General features: G+C 42.8%; 1 protein-coding gene across 6 annotated transcripts in view; it reads left to right on the forward strand.

Annotated features, from left to right (window-relative positions):
• Window positions 1-21,067, forward strand: part of cfap43 (cilia and flagella associated protein 43) — a 145,623-nt gene that overhangs the window by 50,436 nt on the left and 74,120 nt on the right. For 4 of the 6 annotated variants that reach the window (XM_043712886.2, XM_087998806.1, XM_043712887.2 and 1 more), the window contains 5 exons: window positions 500-666; window positions 3,912-4,064; window positions 4,790-4,923; window positions 12,993-13,137; window positions 15,176-15,331. In XM_043712886.2, coding sequence (XP_043568821.2) covers window positions 500-666; window positions 3,912-4,064; window positions 4,790-4,923; window positions 12,993-13,137; window positions 15,176-15,331 — 755 coding nt within the window. The remainder of the gene's footprint in view (window positions 1-499; window positions 667-3,911; window positions 4,065-4,789; window positions 4,924-12,992; window positions 13,138-15,175; window positions 15,332-21,067) is intronic. The other 2 variants (XM_087998804.1, XM_087998805.1) reach the window with 1 other exon arrangement.

Below are 21,067 nucleotides of genomic sequence, written 5' to 3' on the forward strand. Positions count from 1 at the left end.
ATTCAGCCTAAACCATTCCAACACTGCACCTTCAAAATGCACCAATCACTAACGGTTTCTTGAGAAATTTCGCTCTCAAAAAAAACTATCTTAAATTCTTACAGTGCAAAATAAAATCAAAATCAAAATATTTTCCATAAACCCTGGAATCTCCTCCTTAAACCCCTCCACCTCTCTATGTCTTTCGCCTCCTTTCAGGGGTCTTAAGGAGCATCTTAGACATAAGCTTTTGGTTACCTGATTTAATATTGCCTTCATGATGTGGTGTCAGATTTTATTTGATTCCACTCTTGTGAAGTATTGTGGGACATTTTTATTATCTTAAAGGTGTTATATAAATGCAAGTAATGTTGTTGATGTTCACCAAATGCCCAGTTAAATATCCTTTACAAATTCAATAATTGGCTTATACCTGGTGTTTAAAATATATTTGTGTTTGGAATATGCAACGTTTCACAACTTGTGCTGAATGTGCTGCACATATTAATTTATTTCCCAGCATCTTCTACATCTGTTGATCACCGTGGAATGATGAATGATGTTGCTATTCGGAAACAAACTTGTCAAGCCGAGTTGCCTTTGACCTCTGTAATCCTGAACACCGACCTTCACGTCTATGGGTACTGCACTTTGACAAGGACCATCTATAAATACAAGATCTCTAGGGTACTTATGAAATGTATACTCATTCTCTCTGCTTTCACCATCTTTCTCTCTCACTTTACCTCTCTTGCTCCCTCTCTCTGCTCTCACCCTCTGTAATAACTCAGGAAGCCTAACTGGTAAAGAGCATAATTTATTGTGGAACACCAAAATAGAGTCATAAGACATGGTATACATGGGCTAGTCCAGCCTGGGACAGATAGATCTATGGACCCAATTCTGGATGTTTTATTAGGTATTTTCCAATCAACCTGCTCAGAGATATTAATACACACTTCTGGAGCAGGTGGGTCTTGAACATGGGCCTCATGGCTCAGAGGTAGGCACACTAACGCTATGCCACAAGTGACTCAGGATTGACTTAATAAAGGATTTATTTGATGAGTTTCAGTTGGACAGGCCATTGGCTGTTACCAAGGGAACTCATGCTCAATGAGCTCCACAAGGAGATTAATTATTGATTCCCCATTGGTGTTGTAGAGATTATCACAACCTCTCTTTGAACTTTCTCTCTCTCTCACACACACACACTCACTTACTCTCACCCCCTTTCTTTGCGCTCTTCACACTCTGGACTCTCTCTCTGTCTCTACGCTCTCACTTCTCCTGTCAGTAAGATTTCTCAATATTTCCAATGATCAATATTCTCTCTCTTTCCATGTCATGAAACTGAATATTCCATTCTCCCAAGAGCAGAAAACGAACCCCCTCAAACCTGTCACCAGCGCCTGTCCTTACACCTGCAGCCTCTTTTCATATGTGTGCCTCTTAATTGGCTGACAGACCAATTAAAGATGGCAGGTAGGCTGTTTAAGCTGGAAAGCTGATCAGAGACCTTCCAGCTTGTAAAGGGTGCCGACTGCAAAGCTAGCTAACAAAGGGGGCAACAGCCTCTCTCTGGGAATTTTTTTACATCTTTAATTAATCCCTCTAAAGGTTATCCATGGCTATCACTCCACTGAGGCAAGCATATAAAAAAGGCCTCAGATATGGGACCACCTGACCTCCCCACCTCCTAAAATCCATTGCCTGCCATCAGGAAGCTTTCTCCAGATATCTAGACGCTCTCCTGCTAATTGTAGGAACCAGAAGCTATCTGGAAAATTACAGCATGAATAGACTCTACCTCTCCCCACCCTCTCTCTGCTTTTGCCTTTCTCTTTCTGTGTCTTTTTGTGTATTTTTCTGTTTCTCTCATAGAGTCATAAATTAATTATGACACAGAAAGAAGTCCATTTGGCCTATCAAGTCCATGCAGATTATCAATTCAGTCAGTCCCAATCAATCTCCTGCTCTATCCTAGTGGCTCTACCTAATCTAAAACTGTCATAATATTTTACAACATCTTGTATATTTTCTTTGTGACCCAACCAAAGCTTTGTAACTATCCAGCATAACTTCTCTGTTTTTGTTGTCAATATCTCTATTTATGAAGTCCAAGCTCTCATATCACGCTCCTAATATATCTTGCTGCCACCTAGGATCCATGTGCACAAACCCCCAGGTCCTTCTACTACTGCACAGTCTGTAGAATTGGACCATTAAGTCAAAATTACCCCACCCTATCCTTCTGAATGCACCATCTCACACATCTGCCACTTGTAGCAACCTGACTGTTTGCCACTTCTCCAACTTTGGTATGAAGGGCAAATTTTTAAAATTAACTCTATATTTCAAGATCCAAATCATTTACATATAAGCAAAATAAGGTGGTCCTAGCACTTTGGGCCTGAGGGATACCATTGTCTACTATGCTCCAGTCATAAAAACAACTATTTACCATAGCTTGCTGTCTCTGTCCTTAAAACCAATTTTAATCCAAGCTGACACTAATTTTCTCATACCATAAGCCCCAATTTTGTTAACTGACGGTTATGTGGTATTTTGTGAACCACTTTCTTAAAATGCATCCAGACAACATCTACCATGTTCCTTCATCATACTTCTTTGTTATCCTAAAAAAAAAATGATTATTCAAACACAGTTTGGTGTTTAAAACTGTATGCTGGCTCTCCTTAACATACTTCACTCAGTCTCTTACTATGTGGATTAACACTTCCATGCTTTCGGGTTCCCTTTTATTTTGACTGCCATTCCACTTTTGTCTACCCTCTCTGCTAATTGTATTTTCCTCTTCACTTCCCTCAAATTATTGTATCTGCCTCTTACTTGAAATATTTACCTTGTGTACCTTGTGCAATTTCTTTTTGTTTAATCACACTCTTTATTTTCCACATTATCCTAGAATCTCAGCTTTTGGCTCCCTATCTTTTGACCTTGGTGGAATGTACCTAAACTTTACCTAAAAAAATTTGTTGATTTGATACAAATTGTCTTATTATTTTTATAGATATTCTTGCATTTCTGTTATTATGCCTTTGATTACATTTTACCTAGCTAAGATTCCCTCTCAACCTTTGACTCTAACTCATTTTAATTTGAGTTCTACTTTAGATGCTCCATAATTAATTTAATACAATGATTATTCTTATCCTATTGCTTTCCCCAAACCACTGGGTCTAGTCATTCACTAGATCCCCAGTGCTGATCTCTATTTGGGCTAAAAACATAATGATTAAGGAAATTCTGCTGAATAGAATTCAGAAATTCCTCTTTCTTCTTACTCTTTTAACCCAATCAATACTTGCATGATTAAAGTCCCCAATGTGACCACATTTCTGTGATTCTCTGAAGGTTTGCTCCATTATCTCATTCCCACCCACCACTTCTGTTTGCAATCATCCTCTTTTTGATTCTCAGCTCCAAACAAATGGGTGCTGCCATTGATCTCTCAAACACACCTTCACTTTCTAACAGCACAATATTTTCCAAATCAATAGTGTGACCCACCTCCGTTTTCTCCTTTTCTATCTTTTCTGAACACTTTGTATTCTTGTATATTAAATGCTTAGTACTCACCATTTATAATGCCATGTCACTGTTATTGTTACTACATCATATTGCCAGGTGGCACTTCTTCCGTTTGTCACTCGCCAATCATATTCATCACATTTTGTGCATTCTCATTACATATAGCTGGGAAATAAATACAACACTCAATTGCCAAGACCCATTATCATAATAAAAATAAGTGCATTTTTAACATGTCTTTCTCTTCATCACATGACTCCCTGCTCTGCTCTTGACTAATACGTTCTACTCCCTGCGCAAAGCTAGCCAATGATCTGTTTCTGCCCCTCACTCTTTCAAAACTCCATATATTTCTCTCTTTCACTTTCTCCCACTAGGGTTCGTCAAATGATTCATTTAGCCTGATCACTCAGGCTAAAGTTGAAGGTCACCAGCTAGGACCAGGATTCCTCTATCTCTCTGCAAATCAACAGTACTTGGTATCTGTGGCCAGGGATGGATACATTCAGTTAAGAGATGCCAACAACCTGGTAAGTACCTGCTTGAGGGAGTGCCTTTGGAATTATAATACCTATCCCATCATCCAGACATTGTCTGTATATGGAGGACTTGCAGGAACAAATTCAGCAAGAATACAATCATAGTAATATCTATTATGAATTTTTGATTAATTGTTTAATCTACCCTCTCCTCTGTCTATTTGATCTCCTTCTATACTTTGTTAGGATAATTGTAGTGTTGGAATCAATGTTTGGTCCATTGAGTTAACATGAATCCAAGATTAGGCAGACCTGAGAACAGGTGTGTTTATGCCAGCAGAAAGAATTGGGTTTTATGTGCACAAAAAGTGTTAAATTGAAAAGGCTTTTAAAAATTCATATGGCATCCTGGGTATGTTTATTTTAGGAAAAGAGTGAAAAAAAAAGAGGCTGTATTAAATCATTAAAAAACATAATTTAGTCCTCAGCTAGAATACTGAGCTTAATTTGAGGACTGCACTTGAGAGAGCATGCAGTGGAGATTTAACAGAATGGTGTCAGGAAATAGAGGCTTCAGTTCAGTGGAGAAACTGTTAAAACTGGTAATGATAGGGCAAGATATAATGAAGGTATTCAAAACCAAAAACAGTTTTGATGGATAATTTCAGAGGATCTGTTTGTTTGCATTTAAATCAAAATATTGCCTTTCTTGGAACCTGTCCCGTGGTAGTGGAGCTAAATCAATGGCAGCTAAAATTCTGACTGTTTCCAATCAGCAGGGAACGCACCTTGAGACTCCATGTCACTCATATCGGCTAGGAGGAGTCAAATCAGTCACCTTGTCATTGGACTGTCGAACTGTTCTTACCACTGGTGTCCACGATGGTACCATAGTATGTAACACAGAAAGGTAAGCATCACACAAAAAAAACTGCAGGATACCATTCAGTGCCTTGAGTTTGATCCACTATTCAATTCGATCATAAGGTTTCACACTGTCATATACACAATTGATTTTTGATTCACAAATGAAATTAAGGAGGATAAAATAAAACAAAGAACTGCGGATGCTGGAAATCTGAAACACAAAAACAGAAATTGCTGGAGAAACTCAGCCGGTCTGGTACCACCTGTGCAGAGAAAACAGAGTTTTTGAGTCCAGAGTTTTTCCAGCAATTTCTGTTTTTGTGTGTTTCAGATCTTACCTTCATATACTTAACTAGTTTTCTCATAAATTCAAGGAAACTCGAATTACTGGAGAAACTCTGGACTCAAAACATTAACTCTGTTTACTCTGCACTGGTGGTATTAGACTGGCTGAGCTTCTCTATCAGTTTGAATTTCTGTGAATTTAAGAGAAAACTAGCTAAGTATATGAGCGAGAAAATAACCAAACTATCGGTTGTTCTGCTATAATCCGCATTTCATCAGCATGAATTGACAATAGAAAATAGACAATAGACAATAGGTGCAGGAGTAGCCCATTCAGCCCTTCGAGCCTGCACCGCCATTCAATATGATCATGGCTGATCATTCCTAATCAGTGTCCTCTTCCTCCCTTATCTCCATAACCCTTGATTCCACTATCTTTGAGAGCTCTATCCAACTCTTTCTTAAATGAATCCAGAGACTGGGGCAGAGCATTCCACACAGCCACCACTCTCTGGGTGAAGAAGTTTCTCCTCATCTCTGTCCTAAATGGTCTACTCCGTATTTTTAAGCTGTGTCCTCTGGTTCGGCACTCACCCATCAGCGGAAACATATTTCCTGCTGCCAGAGTGTCCAATCCTTTAATAGTCTTATATGTCTCAATCAGATCCCCTCTCAGTCTTCTAAACTCAAGGATATACAAGCCCAGTCGCCTCAGTCTTTCAGCGTAAGGTAATTCCGCCATACCAGGAATTGACCTCGTGAACCTATGCTGCACTCCCTCAATAGCCAGAATGTCTTTCCTCAAATTTGGAGACCAGAACTGCACACAGTACTACGGGTGTGGTCTCACCAGGGCCCTGTACAGCTGCAGAAGCACCTCTTTGCTTCTATACTCAATTCCTCTTGTTATGAAGGCCAGCATGCTATTAGCCTTCTTCACTACCTGCTGTACCTGCATGCTTGCCTTCATTGACTGGTGTACAAGAACACCCAGATCTCTCTGTACTGCCCCTTTACCTAAATTGATTCCATTGAGGTAGTAATCTGCCTTCCTGTTCTTGCCACCAAAGTGGATAACCATACATTTATCCACATTAAACTGCATCTGCCATGCATCTGCCCACTCACCTAACTTATCCAGGTCACCCTGTAATCTCCTAACATCCTCATCACATTTCACCTGCCACCCAGCTTTGTATCATCAGCAAATTTGCTAATGTTATTGCTGATACCATCTTCTATATCATTAACATATATTGTAAAAAGCTGCGGTCCCAGCACGGATCCCTGCGGTACCCCACTGGCCACTGCCTGCCATTCCGAAATGGAGCCGTTTATCACTACCCTTTGTTTCCTATCAGCCAACCAATTTTCAATCCAATCTCGTACTTTGCCCCCAATACCATGCGCCCTAATTTTACTCACTAACCTCCTGTGTGGGACTTTATCAAAAGCTTTCTGAAAGTCCAGGTACACTACATCTACTGGATCTCCCTCATCCATCTTCAGAGTTACATCCTCAAAAAATTCAAGAAGATTAGTCAAGCATGACTTCCCCTTCATAAATCCACGCTGACTCTGTCCTATCCTGTTACTACTATCCAGATGTGCCTTAATTTCAGCCTTTATAATAGACTCCAGCATCTTTCCCACCACTGAGGTCAGACTAACTGGTCTATAATTTTCCTGCTTTCTCTCTTCCACCTTTCTTAAAAAGTGGTATAACATTAGCTACCCTCCAATCCTCAGGAACCGACCCCGAATCTATCGAACTCTGGAAAATAATCACCAATGCATCCACGATTTCCCGAGCCACCTCCTTCAGTACCCTGGGATGTAGACCATCAGGCCCCGGAGACTTATCAACCTTCAGACCTAACAGTCTCTCCAACACCAAATCCTGGCAAATATAAATTCCCTTAAGTTCAGGTCCTTCAGCCACTGTTACCTCAGGGAGATTGCTTGTGTCTTCCCCAGTGAACACAGATCTGAAGTACCCATTTAATTCTTCTGCCATTTCTTTGTTCCCCATAATATATTCCCCTGTTTCTGTCTTCAAGGGCCCAATTTTAGTCCTAACCATTTTTTGCCTTGCACATACTTAAAAAAGCTTTTACTATCCTCCTTTATATTATTGGCCAGTTTACCTTCGTACCTCATTTTTCCTCTGCGTATTTCCTTCTTAGTAATCCTCTATTGCTCTTTAAAAGCTTCCCAGTCCTCAGTTTTCCCACTTATCTTTGCTATGTTATACTTTTTCTCTTTTAACTTTATATGTTTCTTAACTTCCCTCGTCAGCCACGGCCGCCCATGCCTCCTCCTGGGATCTTTCTTCCTTTTAGGAATGAACTGATCCTGCAACTTCTGCATTATACACAGAAATATCCGCCATTGTTCCTCCACAGTCATCCCTGCTAAGGTATTGCACCATTGAACTTTGGCCAGCTCCTCCCTCATAGCTCCATAGTTCCCTTTATTCAACAGAAGTACTGTCACTTTCGACTGTACCCTCTCCCTCTCAAATTGCAGATTGAAGCTTAATGTATTATGGTCACTATTTCCCAATGACTCCTTCACTTCGAGGTCTCTGACCAATTCTGGTTCGTTACACAATACCAGATCCAGAATTGCCTTCTCCCTGGTCGGCTCCAGCACCAGCTGTTCTAAGAATCCATCTCTGAGGCACTCCACAAAGTCTCTTTCTTGAGGTCCAATACCATGCTGATTCTCCCAGTCTACCTGCATGTTAAAATCCCCCATAACAACTGTAGTAACATCTCTGCGACAGGCCAATTTCAGTTCCTGATTCAACTTACATCCGACATCCAGACTACTATTTGGGGGCCTGTAGATGACTCCCAAGAGGGTCTTTTTACCCTTAGTATTTCGCAGCTCTATCCACACTGACTCTACATCCCCTAACTCTAGGTCCCCCCGCGCAAGGGATTGAATATCCTCCCTTACCAACAAGGCCACCCCACCCCCTCTGCCCGATAGCCCTTGTAGCCTTGAATATTCATTTCCCAGGCCCTGTCCACTTGAAGCCACGTCTCAGTTATCCCCACAATATCGTATCTGCCAATTTCCAAAAGAGCCTCAAGCTCATCCATCTTATGTCTAATGCTTCGTGCATTCATGTATAGTATTTTTAATTTGTTACTGCTCTCACCCTTCCCATCAACCCCATTTCACTCAACTTTACAGCATGATCCCTTTCCGAGTTTTCTGCCTCATTGATACAGTTGTCTTTCTTGACTTCTTAGATTACTTACAGTGTGGAAACAAGTCTTAGGCCCAACAAGTCTTCACCGACCCTCCTAAGAGCAACCCACCCAGACCCATTCCCCTACACCTAACACTAGGGGCAACTTAGCATGGCCAATTCACCTAACCTGCACATCCTTTGGACTGTGGGAGGAAACCGGAGCACCCAGAGGAAACCCACGCAGACACGGGGAGAATGTGCAAACTCCACACAGACAGTCGCTCAAGGTGGGAATTGAACCTGGGTCGTCTGGCGCTGTGAGGCAGCATTGCTAACCACTGCTCTTGTTCTAACTTTCCCTTCAATTTCCTTTTTAAACATCCAGTTTGACCCCTCCCCCCCGCTACTTAGTTTAAATGTAGTGGTGTTGCAGTAGAAAACCTGCCTGTCAGAATGCTGGTCCCTAACCTATTAAGGTGCAAACCGTCTCTCTTGTAGAATTTATGCGTACCACAAAATATACCCCAGTGATCCAAGAACTTAAATCCTTGCTTCCTGCACCAGTTCCCCAGCCATACGTTCAAATCCATTATCTCCCTGTTTCTGGCCACACCAGCCCGAGGAACTGGAAGCAAACCGGAGATAACCACCTTGGACATCCTGCTTTTCAGCCTTCTTCCTAGTTCTCCGAAGTCCCGCTGTAGTATGTTCCTCCTCTTCTTCCCAACATCATTTGTGCCGACATGTACCACCACGTCTGGCTCTTCACCCTCGTCCTTGAGGATTTCCTGCACTCTGTCTGCGATGTCTTTCACCCTGGCACCAGGAAGGCAACACACCATCCTTAAATCCCGTCTGCTGCCATAAAAACCCCGGTCAGTTCCTCTCACGATGGAGTCCCCTATTACCACGGCTCTGTGCGATGTCCGACTCTTCCGATCTGCTTCTGCGCCAACTTTTGATTGACAGACCTGGCCGCCTTGCGAACTGGCAGTGTCATCAGTCTCTACTGTTTCCAAAAGCTTCAACTTGTTCCTGATAGGTACTTCTCCCGGGGTCTCTTGCACCTGTCTCCTCTCTGCCTTCCTCATCGTCTGCTCTCTTCTGCTCTCTTCTAGCATGATTGGTGTAATAACCTCGCTGAAGGTCTTGTCCAGAAAGATCTCGTTCTCTCGGATGAGCCTAAGGTCCTCGAGTTCTTTCATCAGCGCTGCAATATGCTCGGTCAATAGCTGAATGTGCACACATTTTCCACACATATACGAGCCAGACACACCAGAGTCATTGACGTCCCACATCAAGCACGTAGGGCACTGAACCAGCTGGGCAGTCATGTCTTCACCCTCTTCAACTGTGGCGTAATCACTTCACTCAACATCCTTGTCAAAGACTCCTGAGCTGAAGCCTCACTCTTCGATCCAAACTTCCTTAGACCCTCTTTTTGTGGCAAGTCTGTGGACTCTTAATTTAGGTTAGAGGAGGGGGGATGGAGGGAGACCCTACTTTGTAGGACCTGGGGTTTAGAACACATTCACTCTAATAGCAATCACTTACCTTCCCAACCGGCTTTGCGCTCCGCCTGAACTTCCGCCCTGCTCCCGCTGCTCTCTGCTGCGAAAAGACCGTTGGCATCGAGGTAAGTTCTTTATATAGCAAATTGGCTCTAACACAGTTGATGAATTGTGGATGTTGTTTGGATAACATGAACTTTCTACTGAATAGGTATAGTGATCTTCTATTAGTGATCTTCTACCGTGCGATTTTCTATAGTGGTTTGCCTCAGCGCAGTTTTCTATAGCGTGAATTTGCAGAGGAACGCAACTGTCGCGTTATAGCAGAACAACCTGTATAGGGTCTTATAGTGAGGTGAGGTAGGTTGAAGTAGGTCCATGCAGAGAAGAAACACTAGCAAAGACCAGATTCAATAAGATCATTGAGTGTCTTTTACCTCAGCTCTGTCTGTTTGCATTTCCTCGTATCCATTAATTTCTTAATTCAGAAATGTATTAAAATCAGTCTTGAATACACTCAGTTACTGAACATCTATAGGCTCTGGTTAGAAAATTCCAAAGATTTGCAATCTTTTGAGGGAAGAAATTTCTCCTCAACTCAGTCCGTATTTTGAGATATTGGGTCAAACTTTGTGTTGGACCTGAGTAAATTCCTGACTCTCCAAACCCGATCAGGAGAAATTTCTCTGAATGTTTGGATTTTCGCTTCAGTGAGTGGGGGTTAATAGAAGTTCCACTTGCCACTTCTGCAAACAGCGAGGAGACAGCCACAGGTATTGTTGAGTAGACTGGTAAAAATGCCTAACTCCGAAATATGGGACTTTTCTCCAGTTATATTAAAAACAGTAAGGACCTCCAGCCCTCACCCTCACACCCTTTCACTCTCACAGATACCCCACACTCCCTACATCACGGCCCCTAATATCCTTCATGCCAACCTATGCTCCCCTAATTCCCACGGTCCTTTATGGCCCCTATTCCAACTCATGTCATGCCAACCCATTCCCTTCCATGCACCACACTTTGCTATTACATCTATTGGTCAATTCAATTAGTATACACCAGGTGTAGACCTCAGGAGCCAAGTTTAGATGAAATACAATAAAGTTCTCAGTATTTATTAGTGAAACTTTTTATATTTTTCATATTTAAAATATTAAAATATTTTCATTGATAAAAACCCATTCAATACTTTTAAATCCTTTAAAGCAGTTAACCCATTATAAATACAATCATTTGAATTCATAATTATACATTAGACATTCTACTATACCAGACAAAAAACTGGCGGCATCTGTGGAAAGAAATCAGAACCACCTGTTTCCATGCTGTATGACTCTATCACTCTATAAGTGAGTCACAAATAAACAGGATTGTTAAATGCACCCCCATTCCAATCCTGCTGAAAATGGTGGCTATCAATACAGGGCGGGACTCTCAAACACAGAGCTCTGACACCATTTGCCTAAGGCATGGAGTCCTGCTGTTTCCATGAAAATTCCGAACTCCACAGTCAGAAGAAACAGCCTCTCAGCATCTTCATCATCAAAACCCTTGAAAATTTGGCATGTTTCACTTAGTCAACTCTCATTTCTTCGAAGTCTAGGGAATATATGTCTAATCTACTCAGTATTTCCTCACCTCTTCCTCCCAGATTGGTTTAAAAATTAGAAAGAAGTTAAGTAGAGAAAGAAACCCTGAACAATTTAAGAAAAAGTCTTGAGGTGGTAGACAATAGACATGTATACTGGTGGCACGGTGGCACAGTGGTTAGCACTAAAGCTTCACAGTGCCAGAGACTTGAGTTCAATTCCCGCGTCAGGCAACTGTCTGTGTGGAGTTTGCACATTCTCTCTGTGTCTGCGTGGGTTTTCTCCGGGTGCTCTGGTTTCCTCTCACAGTCCAAAAATGTGCAGGATAGGTGAATTGGCCATGCTAAATTGCCCGTAGTGTTGGGTAAATGTAGGGGGATGGGTCTGGGTGGGTCTTCAGAGAGTCGGTGTGGACTTGTTGGGCCTGTTTCCACACTGTAAGTAATCAAAAATGAAGCTCGTACTGGAGGCTGGCATTAACTGGAGTGCTGTTTCTTGGCTGGCATAGTCATGAAGACTTACTTGCATTCCATGAACGTTTCTGTGTTTGTTTTTGTGACAAGGACACCAGATCCCTCGAAATGCCAACATTTTTCAAACTTGCTATTTGAAGAGATTGGAAAGAAAAACAGAAAAATACCAAGTGCATTACTGCACACCTCCTTCCATTATATTTAATCTGCCATGTCCAGGCCTTTACATTTAAACTTTTGTTCTCTTTGCATCTTCTTGACAGTTTACATTTCAACTAGGAGAAAGTGAGGACTGCAGATACTGGAGATCAGAGCTTAAAAATGTGTTGCTGGAAAAGCGCAGCAGGTCAGGCAGCATCAAAGGGCTGTTTTCCTGAAGAAGGGCTTATGCCCAAAATGTCGATTCTCCTGTTCCTTTGATGCTGCCTGACCTGCTGCGCTGTTCCAGCAACACATTTTTAAGTTTACATTTCAGTAAATTTGATTTGATTGAAAAATCCTCAATATCCATGCCATTCTCAGTTTTGAAATTTTCTATCGATCCTCAGATATAACAGCTTCAGATTTCTACTCCTCTTCATGTGATATCACAACTCAATGCACTCTCACTGATTGTAAATCTGCCTTACCCTGGAGTCTCCAGTTACAGAAAACCGTTTTTACCCTTTCCTTCAATTAAATTAATGATTTCTTGACTGGGCATCAGTCTGAACCTGGGCAGGCTTCTGAGTTTGGTGGGAGCAGTGTGGGGGAAAGTTGTTGAGTACATCATGGGGGTGTGGGTTGTGAGATCAGGTGGAGGGATTTGGAGAGAGAAGCATATAGGATTTTCAGGGAAAATGGGACAGAGATTCAGAGGGATGGTGATGGGTTGTGGAGGAGGATTGAGGACAGAGATGTTGGAGGCAGTGTGGGGTGTGTTGGGGTAGTGGGGTTGTTTGGGGGAGTGTGGATCTCTGCAGAACTGTGCTGGGGGCTTGGAGGAGTGATAAATACAATCTCTCAGTCTGATGTTCCTTTCTCCCTCTTCTTCATTGGTAATTTAGGGTTGACCCAGCAGGGTCAGAACGGAATAAAGTAGTGCTGGATTACAATCGCTCAATGATTTCAATGCTGGATCAGAGCTGTGTGGCTGAGGACAAAGCCCTGGCAGTGTTGGAGCAGCAAAGAGAGGTCACAAAGGACAAGTTGGTGAGGAATTGTGTAGAGTTTAACAAGACACAGTCAGCACTGTTGTTACTATCATTGTGATGCCCATCATTTACATTGAGACACTGCGATCTGCATTATAGCCTTACTATTCAGCACTGACAGAAACTGTTATTAACATAAACAATGCATTAAATTTACACAGCATCTTTAACATAACATAATTTCTCAATGCGCTTTCCTGGAGCATAAATCAAACTGGATTTGACTCTGTGCCACTTAAGTAAATATTAAGTTAGGTGTTGATCAAAGAGATTGAAAGAACATCATAAAGAAAGAGAGAAAAGGATGGAGATGTTTTGACTAAATTGCAGAGTTTACAATCCAAATGAGTGAAGGCACAGCCACCAAGAGAGTGTTAAAAGTTAGGAATGCATGACAAACCGAAACCAGAGGAATACATGACAAACCGAAACCAGAGATCTTAGAGGGTTGTGGGTTGAAGGATGGCACAGAGCTCGGGAGGTATGAGACAATGGAAGCATTCAGAGGACAGTCATATTAAACAATGGATTGAGGTTTTTTAAAAACCCACTTGTGTTGGAAATTGAAGTATGAAAAACATGCCCAGAAAGTAAAAGCAGCCGCTGGTTTGGATGGGGAACAGATTTTGATGAAGGATCCACATCTAAATCATTACCCTGGGTTGATATGGTCTTCACTGATAGTGTGAACTTAGCGTTTTTTGCTGAACATCTGATTTCCATTCATTGAAGTTATTTTCAAGCATAAAATAGAATCCTGTTCCTGTTCCCTGTCACAGAGTACACCAAGTTACTCCACTTGACTTTCCAAGGACTGATCAGGCTATGAGCTCAGTTTCCAGTCTGGAGCAAATGTGAACTGCCTGAAATATTGAACGCTGGAGTTCCCATGGCACTATTTGGAGAGACAAAAGTGTTGCCTAGATTAGCAATTTGGCAACTAACACTAGCATACAAAATAATTTTAATTACTCATTCATTCATTTTCTGTTTGCAGGATCCTCTTGGGCATGTTAGTTAAGAGTCCACTTAACCAACCAACCAACCATTCAGCTTAAAATATTGTTTACCTTTTGTTTAGTAATTCTTGTGAATTGGTCTGGTTAATGCAAAATGGAAAGCTCTGACAAAATGTACTTTTTTCTGTAATGCTCAAGTTCTGAACTACCAAATGACTACTTACATTGATTAAAGTATAGAACAAAAGTGTGAGTACAAATAAGCAGCTCGCTGGCTGGAAAGTTTTTTTAAATGTCAAAAAAAGAAGTCTGCATTTATGTAACATCTTTTACAGATTGAGTTGGAGTACTTTAAAGTGTGGAGTCAGTAAGTGTGGAGCTGGAAAAAACACAGCAGGTCAAGCAGCATCAGAAGAGCAGGAGAGTTGATATTTCAGGTTGCGATCCTTCATCTGTACTGAAACATCGACCCTCCTGTTCCTCCAATGCTGCCTGACCTGCTGTACTTTGTCCAACTCCACACATCATCAACTCCAGAATCTGCACTCCTCACTATCTCCAAGTATTTTAAAGATATAAGATAGGGAGCCTGGCAGCCAATTTTCACATATAGCAAGCTCCCAAATGTAGCAACAAGATAACTCACTTGCTAATCTATTTCCTTTTCCTACTGATGTTGGTTACGGGCGGCATGGTGGTGGTTAGCATTATTGCCTCACAGGCCAGAGACCCGGGTTCAATTCCTGTCTCAGGCAACTGTCTGTGTGGAGTTTGCACATTCTCCCCGTGTCTGCATGGATTTCCTCCGGGTGCCCCGGTTTCCTCCCACAGTCCAAAAAAAATGTGCATGCTAAATTGCATGTAGTGTTAGGTGAAGGGGTAAATGTAGGGGAATAGGTCTGGGTGGGTTACTCTTCGGAGGGTCGGTGTGGACTTGTTGGGCTGAAGGGCCTGTTTCCACACTGTACGTAAGTAAGAACATGATAGAGAGTACTGTATATAAATACTGGTTTGAACTGTCTGTCTTCTTTCAGTGCAACAGCTTCTAAAATTTTTTTCCTATAATTGGGTCTTTAGGATGTTGCAGAGAATGTTTCCCATCTCTCACGTGGAACTTCGACACTCTCTGCCAGCTCCTTTAGCATCGCAAGTACCAGCAGCTCCAAGAGCTACCAACGGGTGGATGACAGCAGATTCCCAGAATCAACCTGGCTGGAAACAAAGATGGCAGAGGTAAGTCCTTGGGTGAGAAGTTAAAAAAAAGCTTGTACCTCTCTGTTTGGATGAAGAAGGAGATCAAATAAGCCTTCGTTATCTGAACTAATCTGACACTTAGAAAAACTTTAGAACCTTCACTAGAAAGGAAGCAACAAAGAACTGCGTACAATTCAGGGAGGTCCAGAAAGTGGTGCATCTGAGCGGGTTTATACTAGGCTGGGTCTGGTGCTGTTGTGTCTTTGTTTTAATGTAGAAAGACAGGCAGAGGATTACTGGAAGATGCTAACTTGGGATGAATGGACTGTAGACTTCAAACACATGTACAAAGGGTGGTGTACACTGAGGATCTGCCTGTTTGGTGGTTCCTTAGTTGCAGGGTCTGAATGTAAAAAAATCAAAATCTGGATGTGTTGAGAAAAACAATCCTGAGACAAAATAATAAGCTTTTTATCTGATTGAAAGGAGGACACTGTGGATGCTGGAAATGTGAAATAAATACAGAAAATATGGGAGAATCCCAGGAGACTGACATCATCTGTGGAAAGAGAAAAGCAGTTAAGATTTTGAGTCCAATATGAATCTTCTTCAGAATTGGCACTGCATCTAGTTGCTTAGTGGGGAGCCAAGATAGTTGGAACAGGAAGATCCCAAGATGGATCCCCACTCGTTCCTTGATATATTGGCTATCATTGAACCCTTTCCATCCAGGCAACTTGCCTTTGTAGACCTGAACTGAGATTTGGTGAGCCATCAACTGACACTGTCTTGAATCTGTCACTGCTTACTAGCAGAAAGTGAGGACTGCAGATGCTGGAGCTTTATCAGAGTCTAGAGTGTGTTGCTGGAAAAGCACAGCAGGTCAGGCAGCATCCGAGGAGCAGGAGAATCAACGTTTCGGGCATAAGCCTGATGAAGTGCTTATGTGTGTGCGTATGCGGGGGGAGAGGGAAAGAGAGAGAGAGAGAGAAATTGTGTGTGTGTCTGAGAATGTGTGTGTATATGAGAGAGGGTCTGCATTAGTATGTGGGTATGTAAGAGTGTGCGTATGTATGTGCTTTAGTGTGTGTGTGTATATAAGTGCAGTGGGGTCACCTGGATTGTGACATGAACCCAAGGTTGAGACCCTCGTCATGGTTACCGAATTTGGCTATCAACCTCTGCTTGGCCACTCTGCGTTGTTGCGATTCCTGAAGTCTATCTTGGAGAATGGTCACCTGAAAATCTGAGTTCAAATGTCCCTGACCACAGAAGTGTTCCCCAACTGGAAGGGAACATCCCTGTCTGGCAATTGTTGCATGGTGTCCATTTATCCATTGTCATAGCATCTACTTGGTCTCACCAATGTACCATGCCTCAGTGCATCATTGCCTGCAGCATATCAGATAGACAACCTTGGCTGAGTCACATGAGTATCTATTGTGCACGTGGTGGGTGGTGTCCCCACATTCCCTCCCAGTTGGGGAACACTTTAGTGGTCAGGGACATTTCAGCCTCAGATCTTTGGGTGACCCTCCTCCAAGGTAGACTTTGGAATACACATAGGGATATACACCATCACACTCATGCCCACACTCTATCAAGAATGCACTGCATGCGCACAGGCACACACACACTCATTCGCGCTCTCTCTCTCTCTCTCTCTCTCTCACTCTTTCTTTCTCTCTCACTCCCTCACACACATGTGCACACACTTATAAGTCTATGGGGTGAATTTGCATTTGTGGAATTGTATTTGCAGATACATTCTACTTTGTTTAAAAAGCACACATCTGTAGGCACTCGATAGTTTTTATGATCATGTGACATTTTATAAATTCTTACTTTGGAAGTACAACCAGTCTGACTCAAGATTGGAATATATACAGACTCTAACCTCACATCTTTAATGCATTGTCTGAGCTGAGATGTCACCTTTTTTTTTGTAAAACCTTAAGTTATCTCAGGAATGTGACTTGAAAAACGTTCTGGGATTTACATATTAATGAATCGAAACCTGCAACCCCTTCTAAAAGGTGAAAGACTTAACAGCAATCTAGGTTTGTTCAATATATCACATCAGTTGTATGACACTATGATCTTTTGCTATAAATTCTGCGTCCTATGATCCTGCCCCACTAGCTACCTGATGAAGGAGCAGCACTCCAAAGGCTTGTACTTCCAAATAAACCTATTGGACTATAACCTGGTGTAGTGTGATTTTTAACTTATAACTGTACTACTTAAACTCTACTCATTCTAAGTTATCCCTGTCGCTCACAGAGGTATACACAGATTGACAAGAAAGATTTTTTATTCATTGGTGGGATGAGAGCATCACTGGCTAGGCTGCATTTATTGCCCATTCCTAATTGCCCAGAGGGCAGTTAAGAGTCAACCACATTGTTGTGGGTCTGGAGTCACATGTGGGCCAGTAAGGATGGCAGCTTCCTTCCCTGAAGGACATTAGTGATCCAGATGGGTTTTTCCGATAATCGATAGTGGATTCATGGTCATCATTAGATTCTTAATTCTAGATTTTCTTTTTATTGAATTCAAATTCCACCATCTGCCGTGGTGGGATTCAAACCCGGACCCCAGAATATTATCTGGGTCCCTGGATTAGGAGTCCAGCGATAATACCATTAGGCCATTGTCTCCCCATCCAAAAGTGGAGAAAGAAAGTAGAGAAAGGGCACACAAACCAATTGCACCATTCTGGATTCAGGACACCTTGGGTCATTCCCTTCCCATCGCTTCCAGTTCTCTTTTACAATACAAGGCTGCTTGCAAACTGATGCTGCCTTTCATTCACTGTTTGAGAATTAGTTCTTTCAATACTTTTGAATGTCTTTTTCCTCCTTCAATTTGCAGAGTAAGTGGTTTATAGAGAACACTTTCTGTTACCTCTACATAGTGGGGAGAGGGATAGAGAGAAAAGGTTTTGATGGTTACTCTTTGCAGTCAAGGAGTTTCTTGCTGCACTGTTTACATACTCAAAACTTAGTCACCTGGTCAGGAGCCAATAAAGAAAACGCTATTGTCAAGCAGTTTCTCTTTAGCTCAGAGCCCCTTCTGCTTCATCCAGTCTACCACACAGATTGTGCTCCAGCAAACATAACATTTAAAACTGCAAACATTCTCTTTTCAGCTTTCTTTGTCCAAAGCAGTATTTTTCCAGTTTCAATCCACACTCCAAAAAAAAAGAAATTATGATACCTCAATATTGTTTATTTTCACAAAACAGAAGGAACAAAGGTTACAAAAAAATGGAAAAGCACCTTCAAACAATAATTGGAGTTAACTTTTGCATTTTTTCCTTGGATTTGGACATCAGTGCATTAATTATCTAAACGTATTTACCCTGAGTTTGTTACAATAGTTACCTCACTGGGCAGTTTCAAAAGGCTGCTGAGAGTCACATTGCTAGGGGTCTGGAACTCAGAACCTCTTTCCTGTCTAACCTCGTGGCTGCCATTAGGAATCTGCACCTCCATCAATACAAGCAAAGCCATCCAGAATCTTAAAACTGTTGTGCTTTTTATGACAGCACACAGGGTGTCAAGGCAATGCAAGTGTGTAGTGAATTCCCATCGAAACTGACTCCTGGTTAGCTGGAATTCCTGCCCCAGAATTTGAATTGTTTAATTGAAAGACCATCCATACTGTTCCATTTTGCATTGAGGGATTTTCTGTACAGGCTGCTGCTACACACTCTCCACTTCTCTCTCATTCAGTCTGGACATGCTGCGGTATTCCATTCTTCTCTTTGGAATTGGCAGGGACCTCCAGTGGGAGACTTTCTACATGGGAGTCCTCCTTTCTTCCAGTGAAAATTTAGTATAGATGGTATTAAATGTACCAGTCTTGCACAATAGGAAGTTCATACACTAGCTGCTGTCTGAAGGATCTGTTTGTTAATTTTTAGCTGCACTTCAGCTTAATGCTCCTAATCTTTGACTGCCCAGCATGGAGGTGGGTAAATCACAGGATCTTCTTCTGGGTCTGCTTCTGAGCCTACCCAAGCTAAGCATGAACAGATCGAGGTTACAGGACAGGAACAGGTTATTAGGCTTGACTGAAAAATGTGTTGCTGGAAAAGCGCAGCAGGTCAGGCAGCATCAAAGGAGCAGGAGAATCGACGTTTCGGGCATAAGCCCTTCTTCAGGAATCAGGCTTGACTGCCTACCTCTCTTCCATGGTCATGCCTGTACTCAGGTGGCCCTGGAGCGACACCATGCAGTGTTCACTGTAACACCTGAGGCCTTCTGAAATCAATGGAAATGACAAGGGCTGAAGCACTTCACCTCCAGAGAGTCATAGAGTCATAGAGATGTACAGCATGGAAGCAGACCCTTTGGTCCAACCCATCCATGCCGACCAGATATCCCAACCCAATCAAAGTAAAATTTTAATCTAAATTTACTGAGATTCTATTCACAATTTATATTTATTTAACTGTGCTCTTTTAGGTAGTTGTTATGGGTTAATTTTATTTTCTTAGTTTTATTTTGGTTTGCAATAGAGTCCGGACCAGACCAGGTAAGGACAGTAGGTTGAAAATGTGTTGCTGGAAAAGCGCAGCAGGTCAGGCAGCATCCAAGGAGCAGGAGAATCGACGTTTCGGGCATGAGCCCTTCTTCAGGAATGAGGAGAGTGTGCCAAGCAGGCTAAGATAAAAGGTAGGGAGGAGGGACTTGGGGGAGGGGCATTGGAATTGCGATAGGTGGAAGGAGGTCAAGGTGAGGGTGATAGGCCGGAGTGGGGGTGGGGGCGGAGAGGTCAGGAAGAAGATTGCAGGTTAGGAAGGCGGTGCTGATTTTGAGGGATTTGACTGAGACAAGGTGGGGGGAGGGGAAATGAGGAAACTGGAGAAATCTGAGTTCATCCCTTGTGGTTGGAGGGTTCCTAGACGGAAGATGAGGCGTTCTTCCTCCAACCGTCGTGTTGCTATGGTCTGGCGATGGAGGAGTCCAAGGACCTGCATGTCTGTAATGGAGTGGGAGGGGGAGTTGAAGTGTTGAGCCACGGTGTGGTTGGTTTGGTTGGTCTGGGTGTCCCAGAGGTGTTCTCTGAAACGTTCCGCAAGTAGGCGGCCTGTCTCCCCAATATAGAGGAGGCCACATCGGGTGCAGTGGATGCAATAAATGATGTGTGTGGAGGTGCAGGTGAATTTGTGGCGGATATGGAAGGATCCCTTGGGACCTTGGAGGGAAGTAAGGGGGGAGGTGTGGGCGCAAGTTTTGCATTTCTTGCGGTTGCAGGGGAAGGTGCCGGGAGTGGAGGTTGGGTTGGTGGGGGGTGTGGACCTGACGAGGGAGTCACGGAGGGAGTGGTCTTTTCGGAATGCTGATAGGGGAGGGGAGGGAAATATATCCCTGGTGGTGGGGTCCGTTTGGAGGTGGCAGAAATGACGGCAGATGATACGCTGTATATGGAGGTTGGTGGGGTGGTAGGTGAGGACCAGTGGGGTTCTGTCCTGGTGGCGGGGCTCAAGGGCGGAGGAGCAGGAAGTGGAGGAGATGCGGTGGAGGGCATCATCGATCATGTCTGGGGGGAAATTGCGGTCTTTGAAGAAGGAGGCCATCTGCGTTGTACGGTATTGGAACTGGTCCTCCTGGGAGCAGATGCGGCGGATACGAAGGAATTGGGAATATGGGATGGCGTTTTTACAGGGGGCAGGGTGGGAGGAGGTGTAGTCTAGGTAAGTGTGGGAGTTGGTCGGTTTATAGTAAATGTCCGTGTTGATTCGGTCGCCCAAGATAGAAATGGAAA

This window comes from Chiloscyllium plagiosum, unplaced genomic scaffold (assembly GCF_037043375.1).
Source record: "Chiloscyllium plagiosum isolate Xiang-an unplaced genomic scaffold, Cpla_swu_hap1 HiC_scaffold_22, whole genome shotgun sequence".
In the NCBI taxonomy this organism is placed as follows: Eukaryota; Metazoa; Chordata; class Chondrichthyes; order Orectolobiformes; family Hemiscylliidae; genus Chiloscyllium; species Chiloscyllium plagiosum.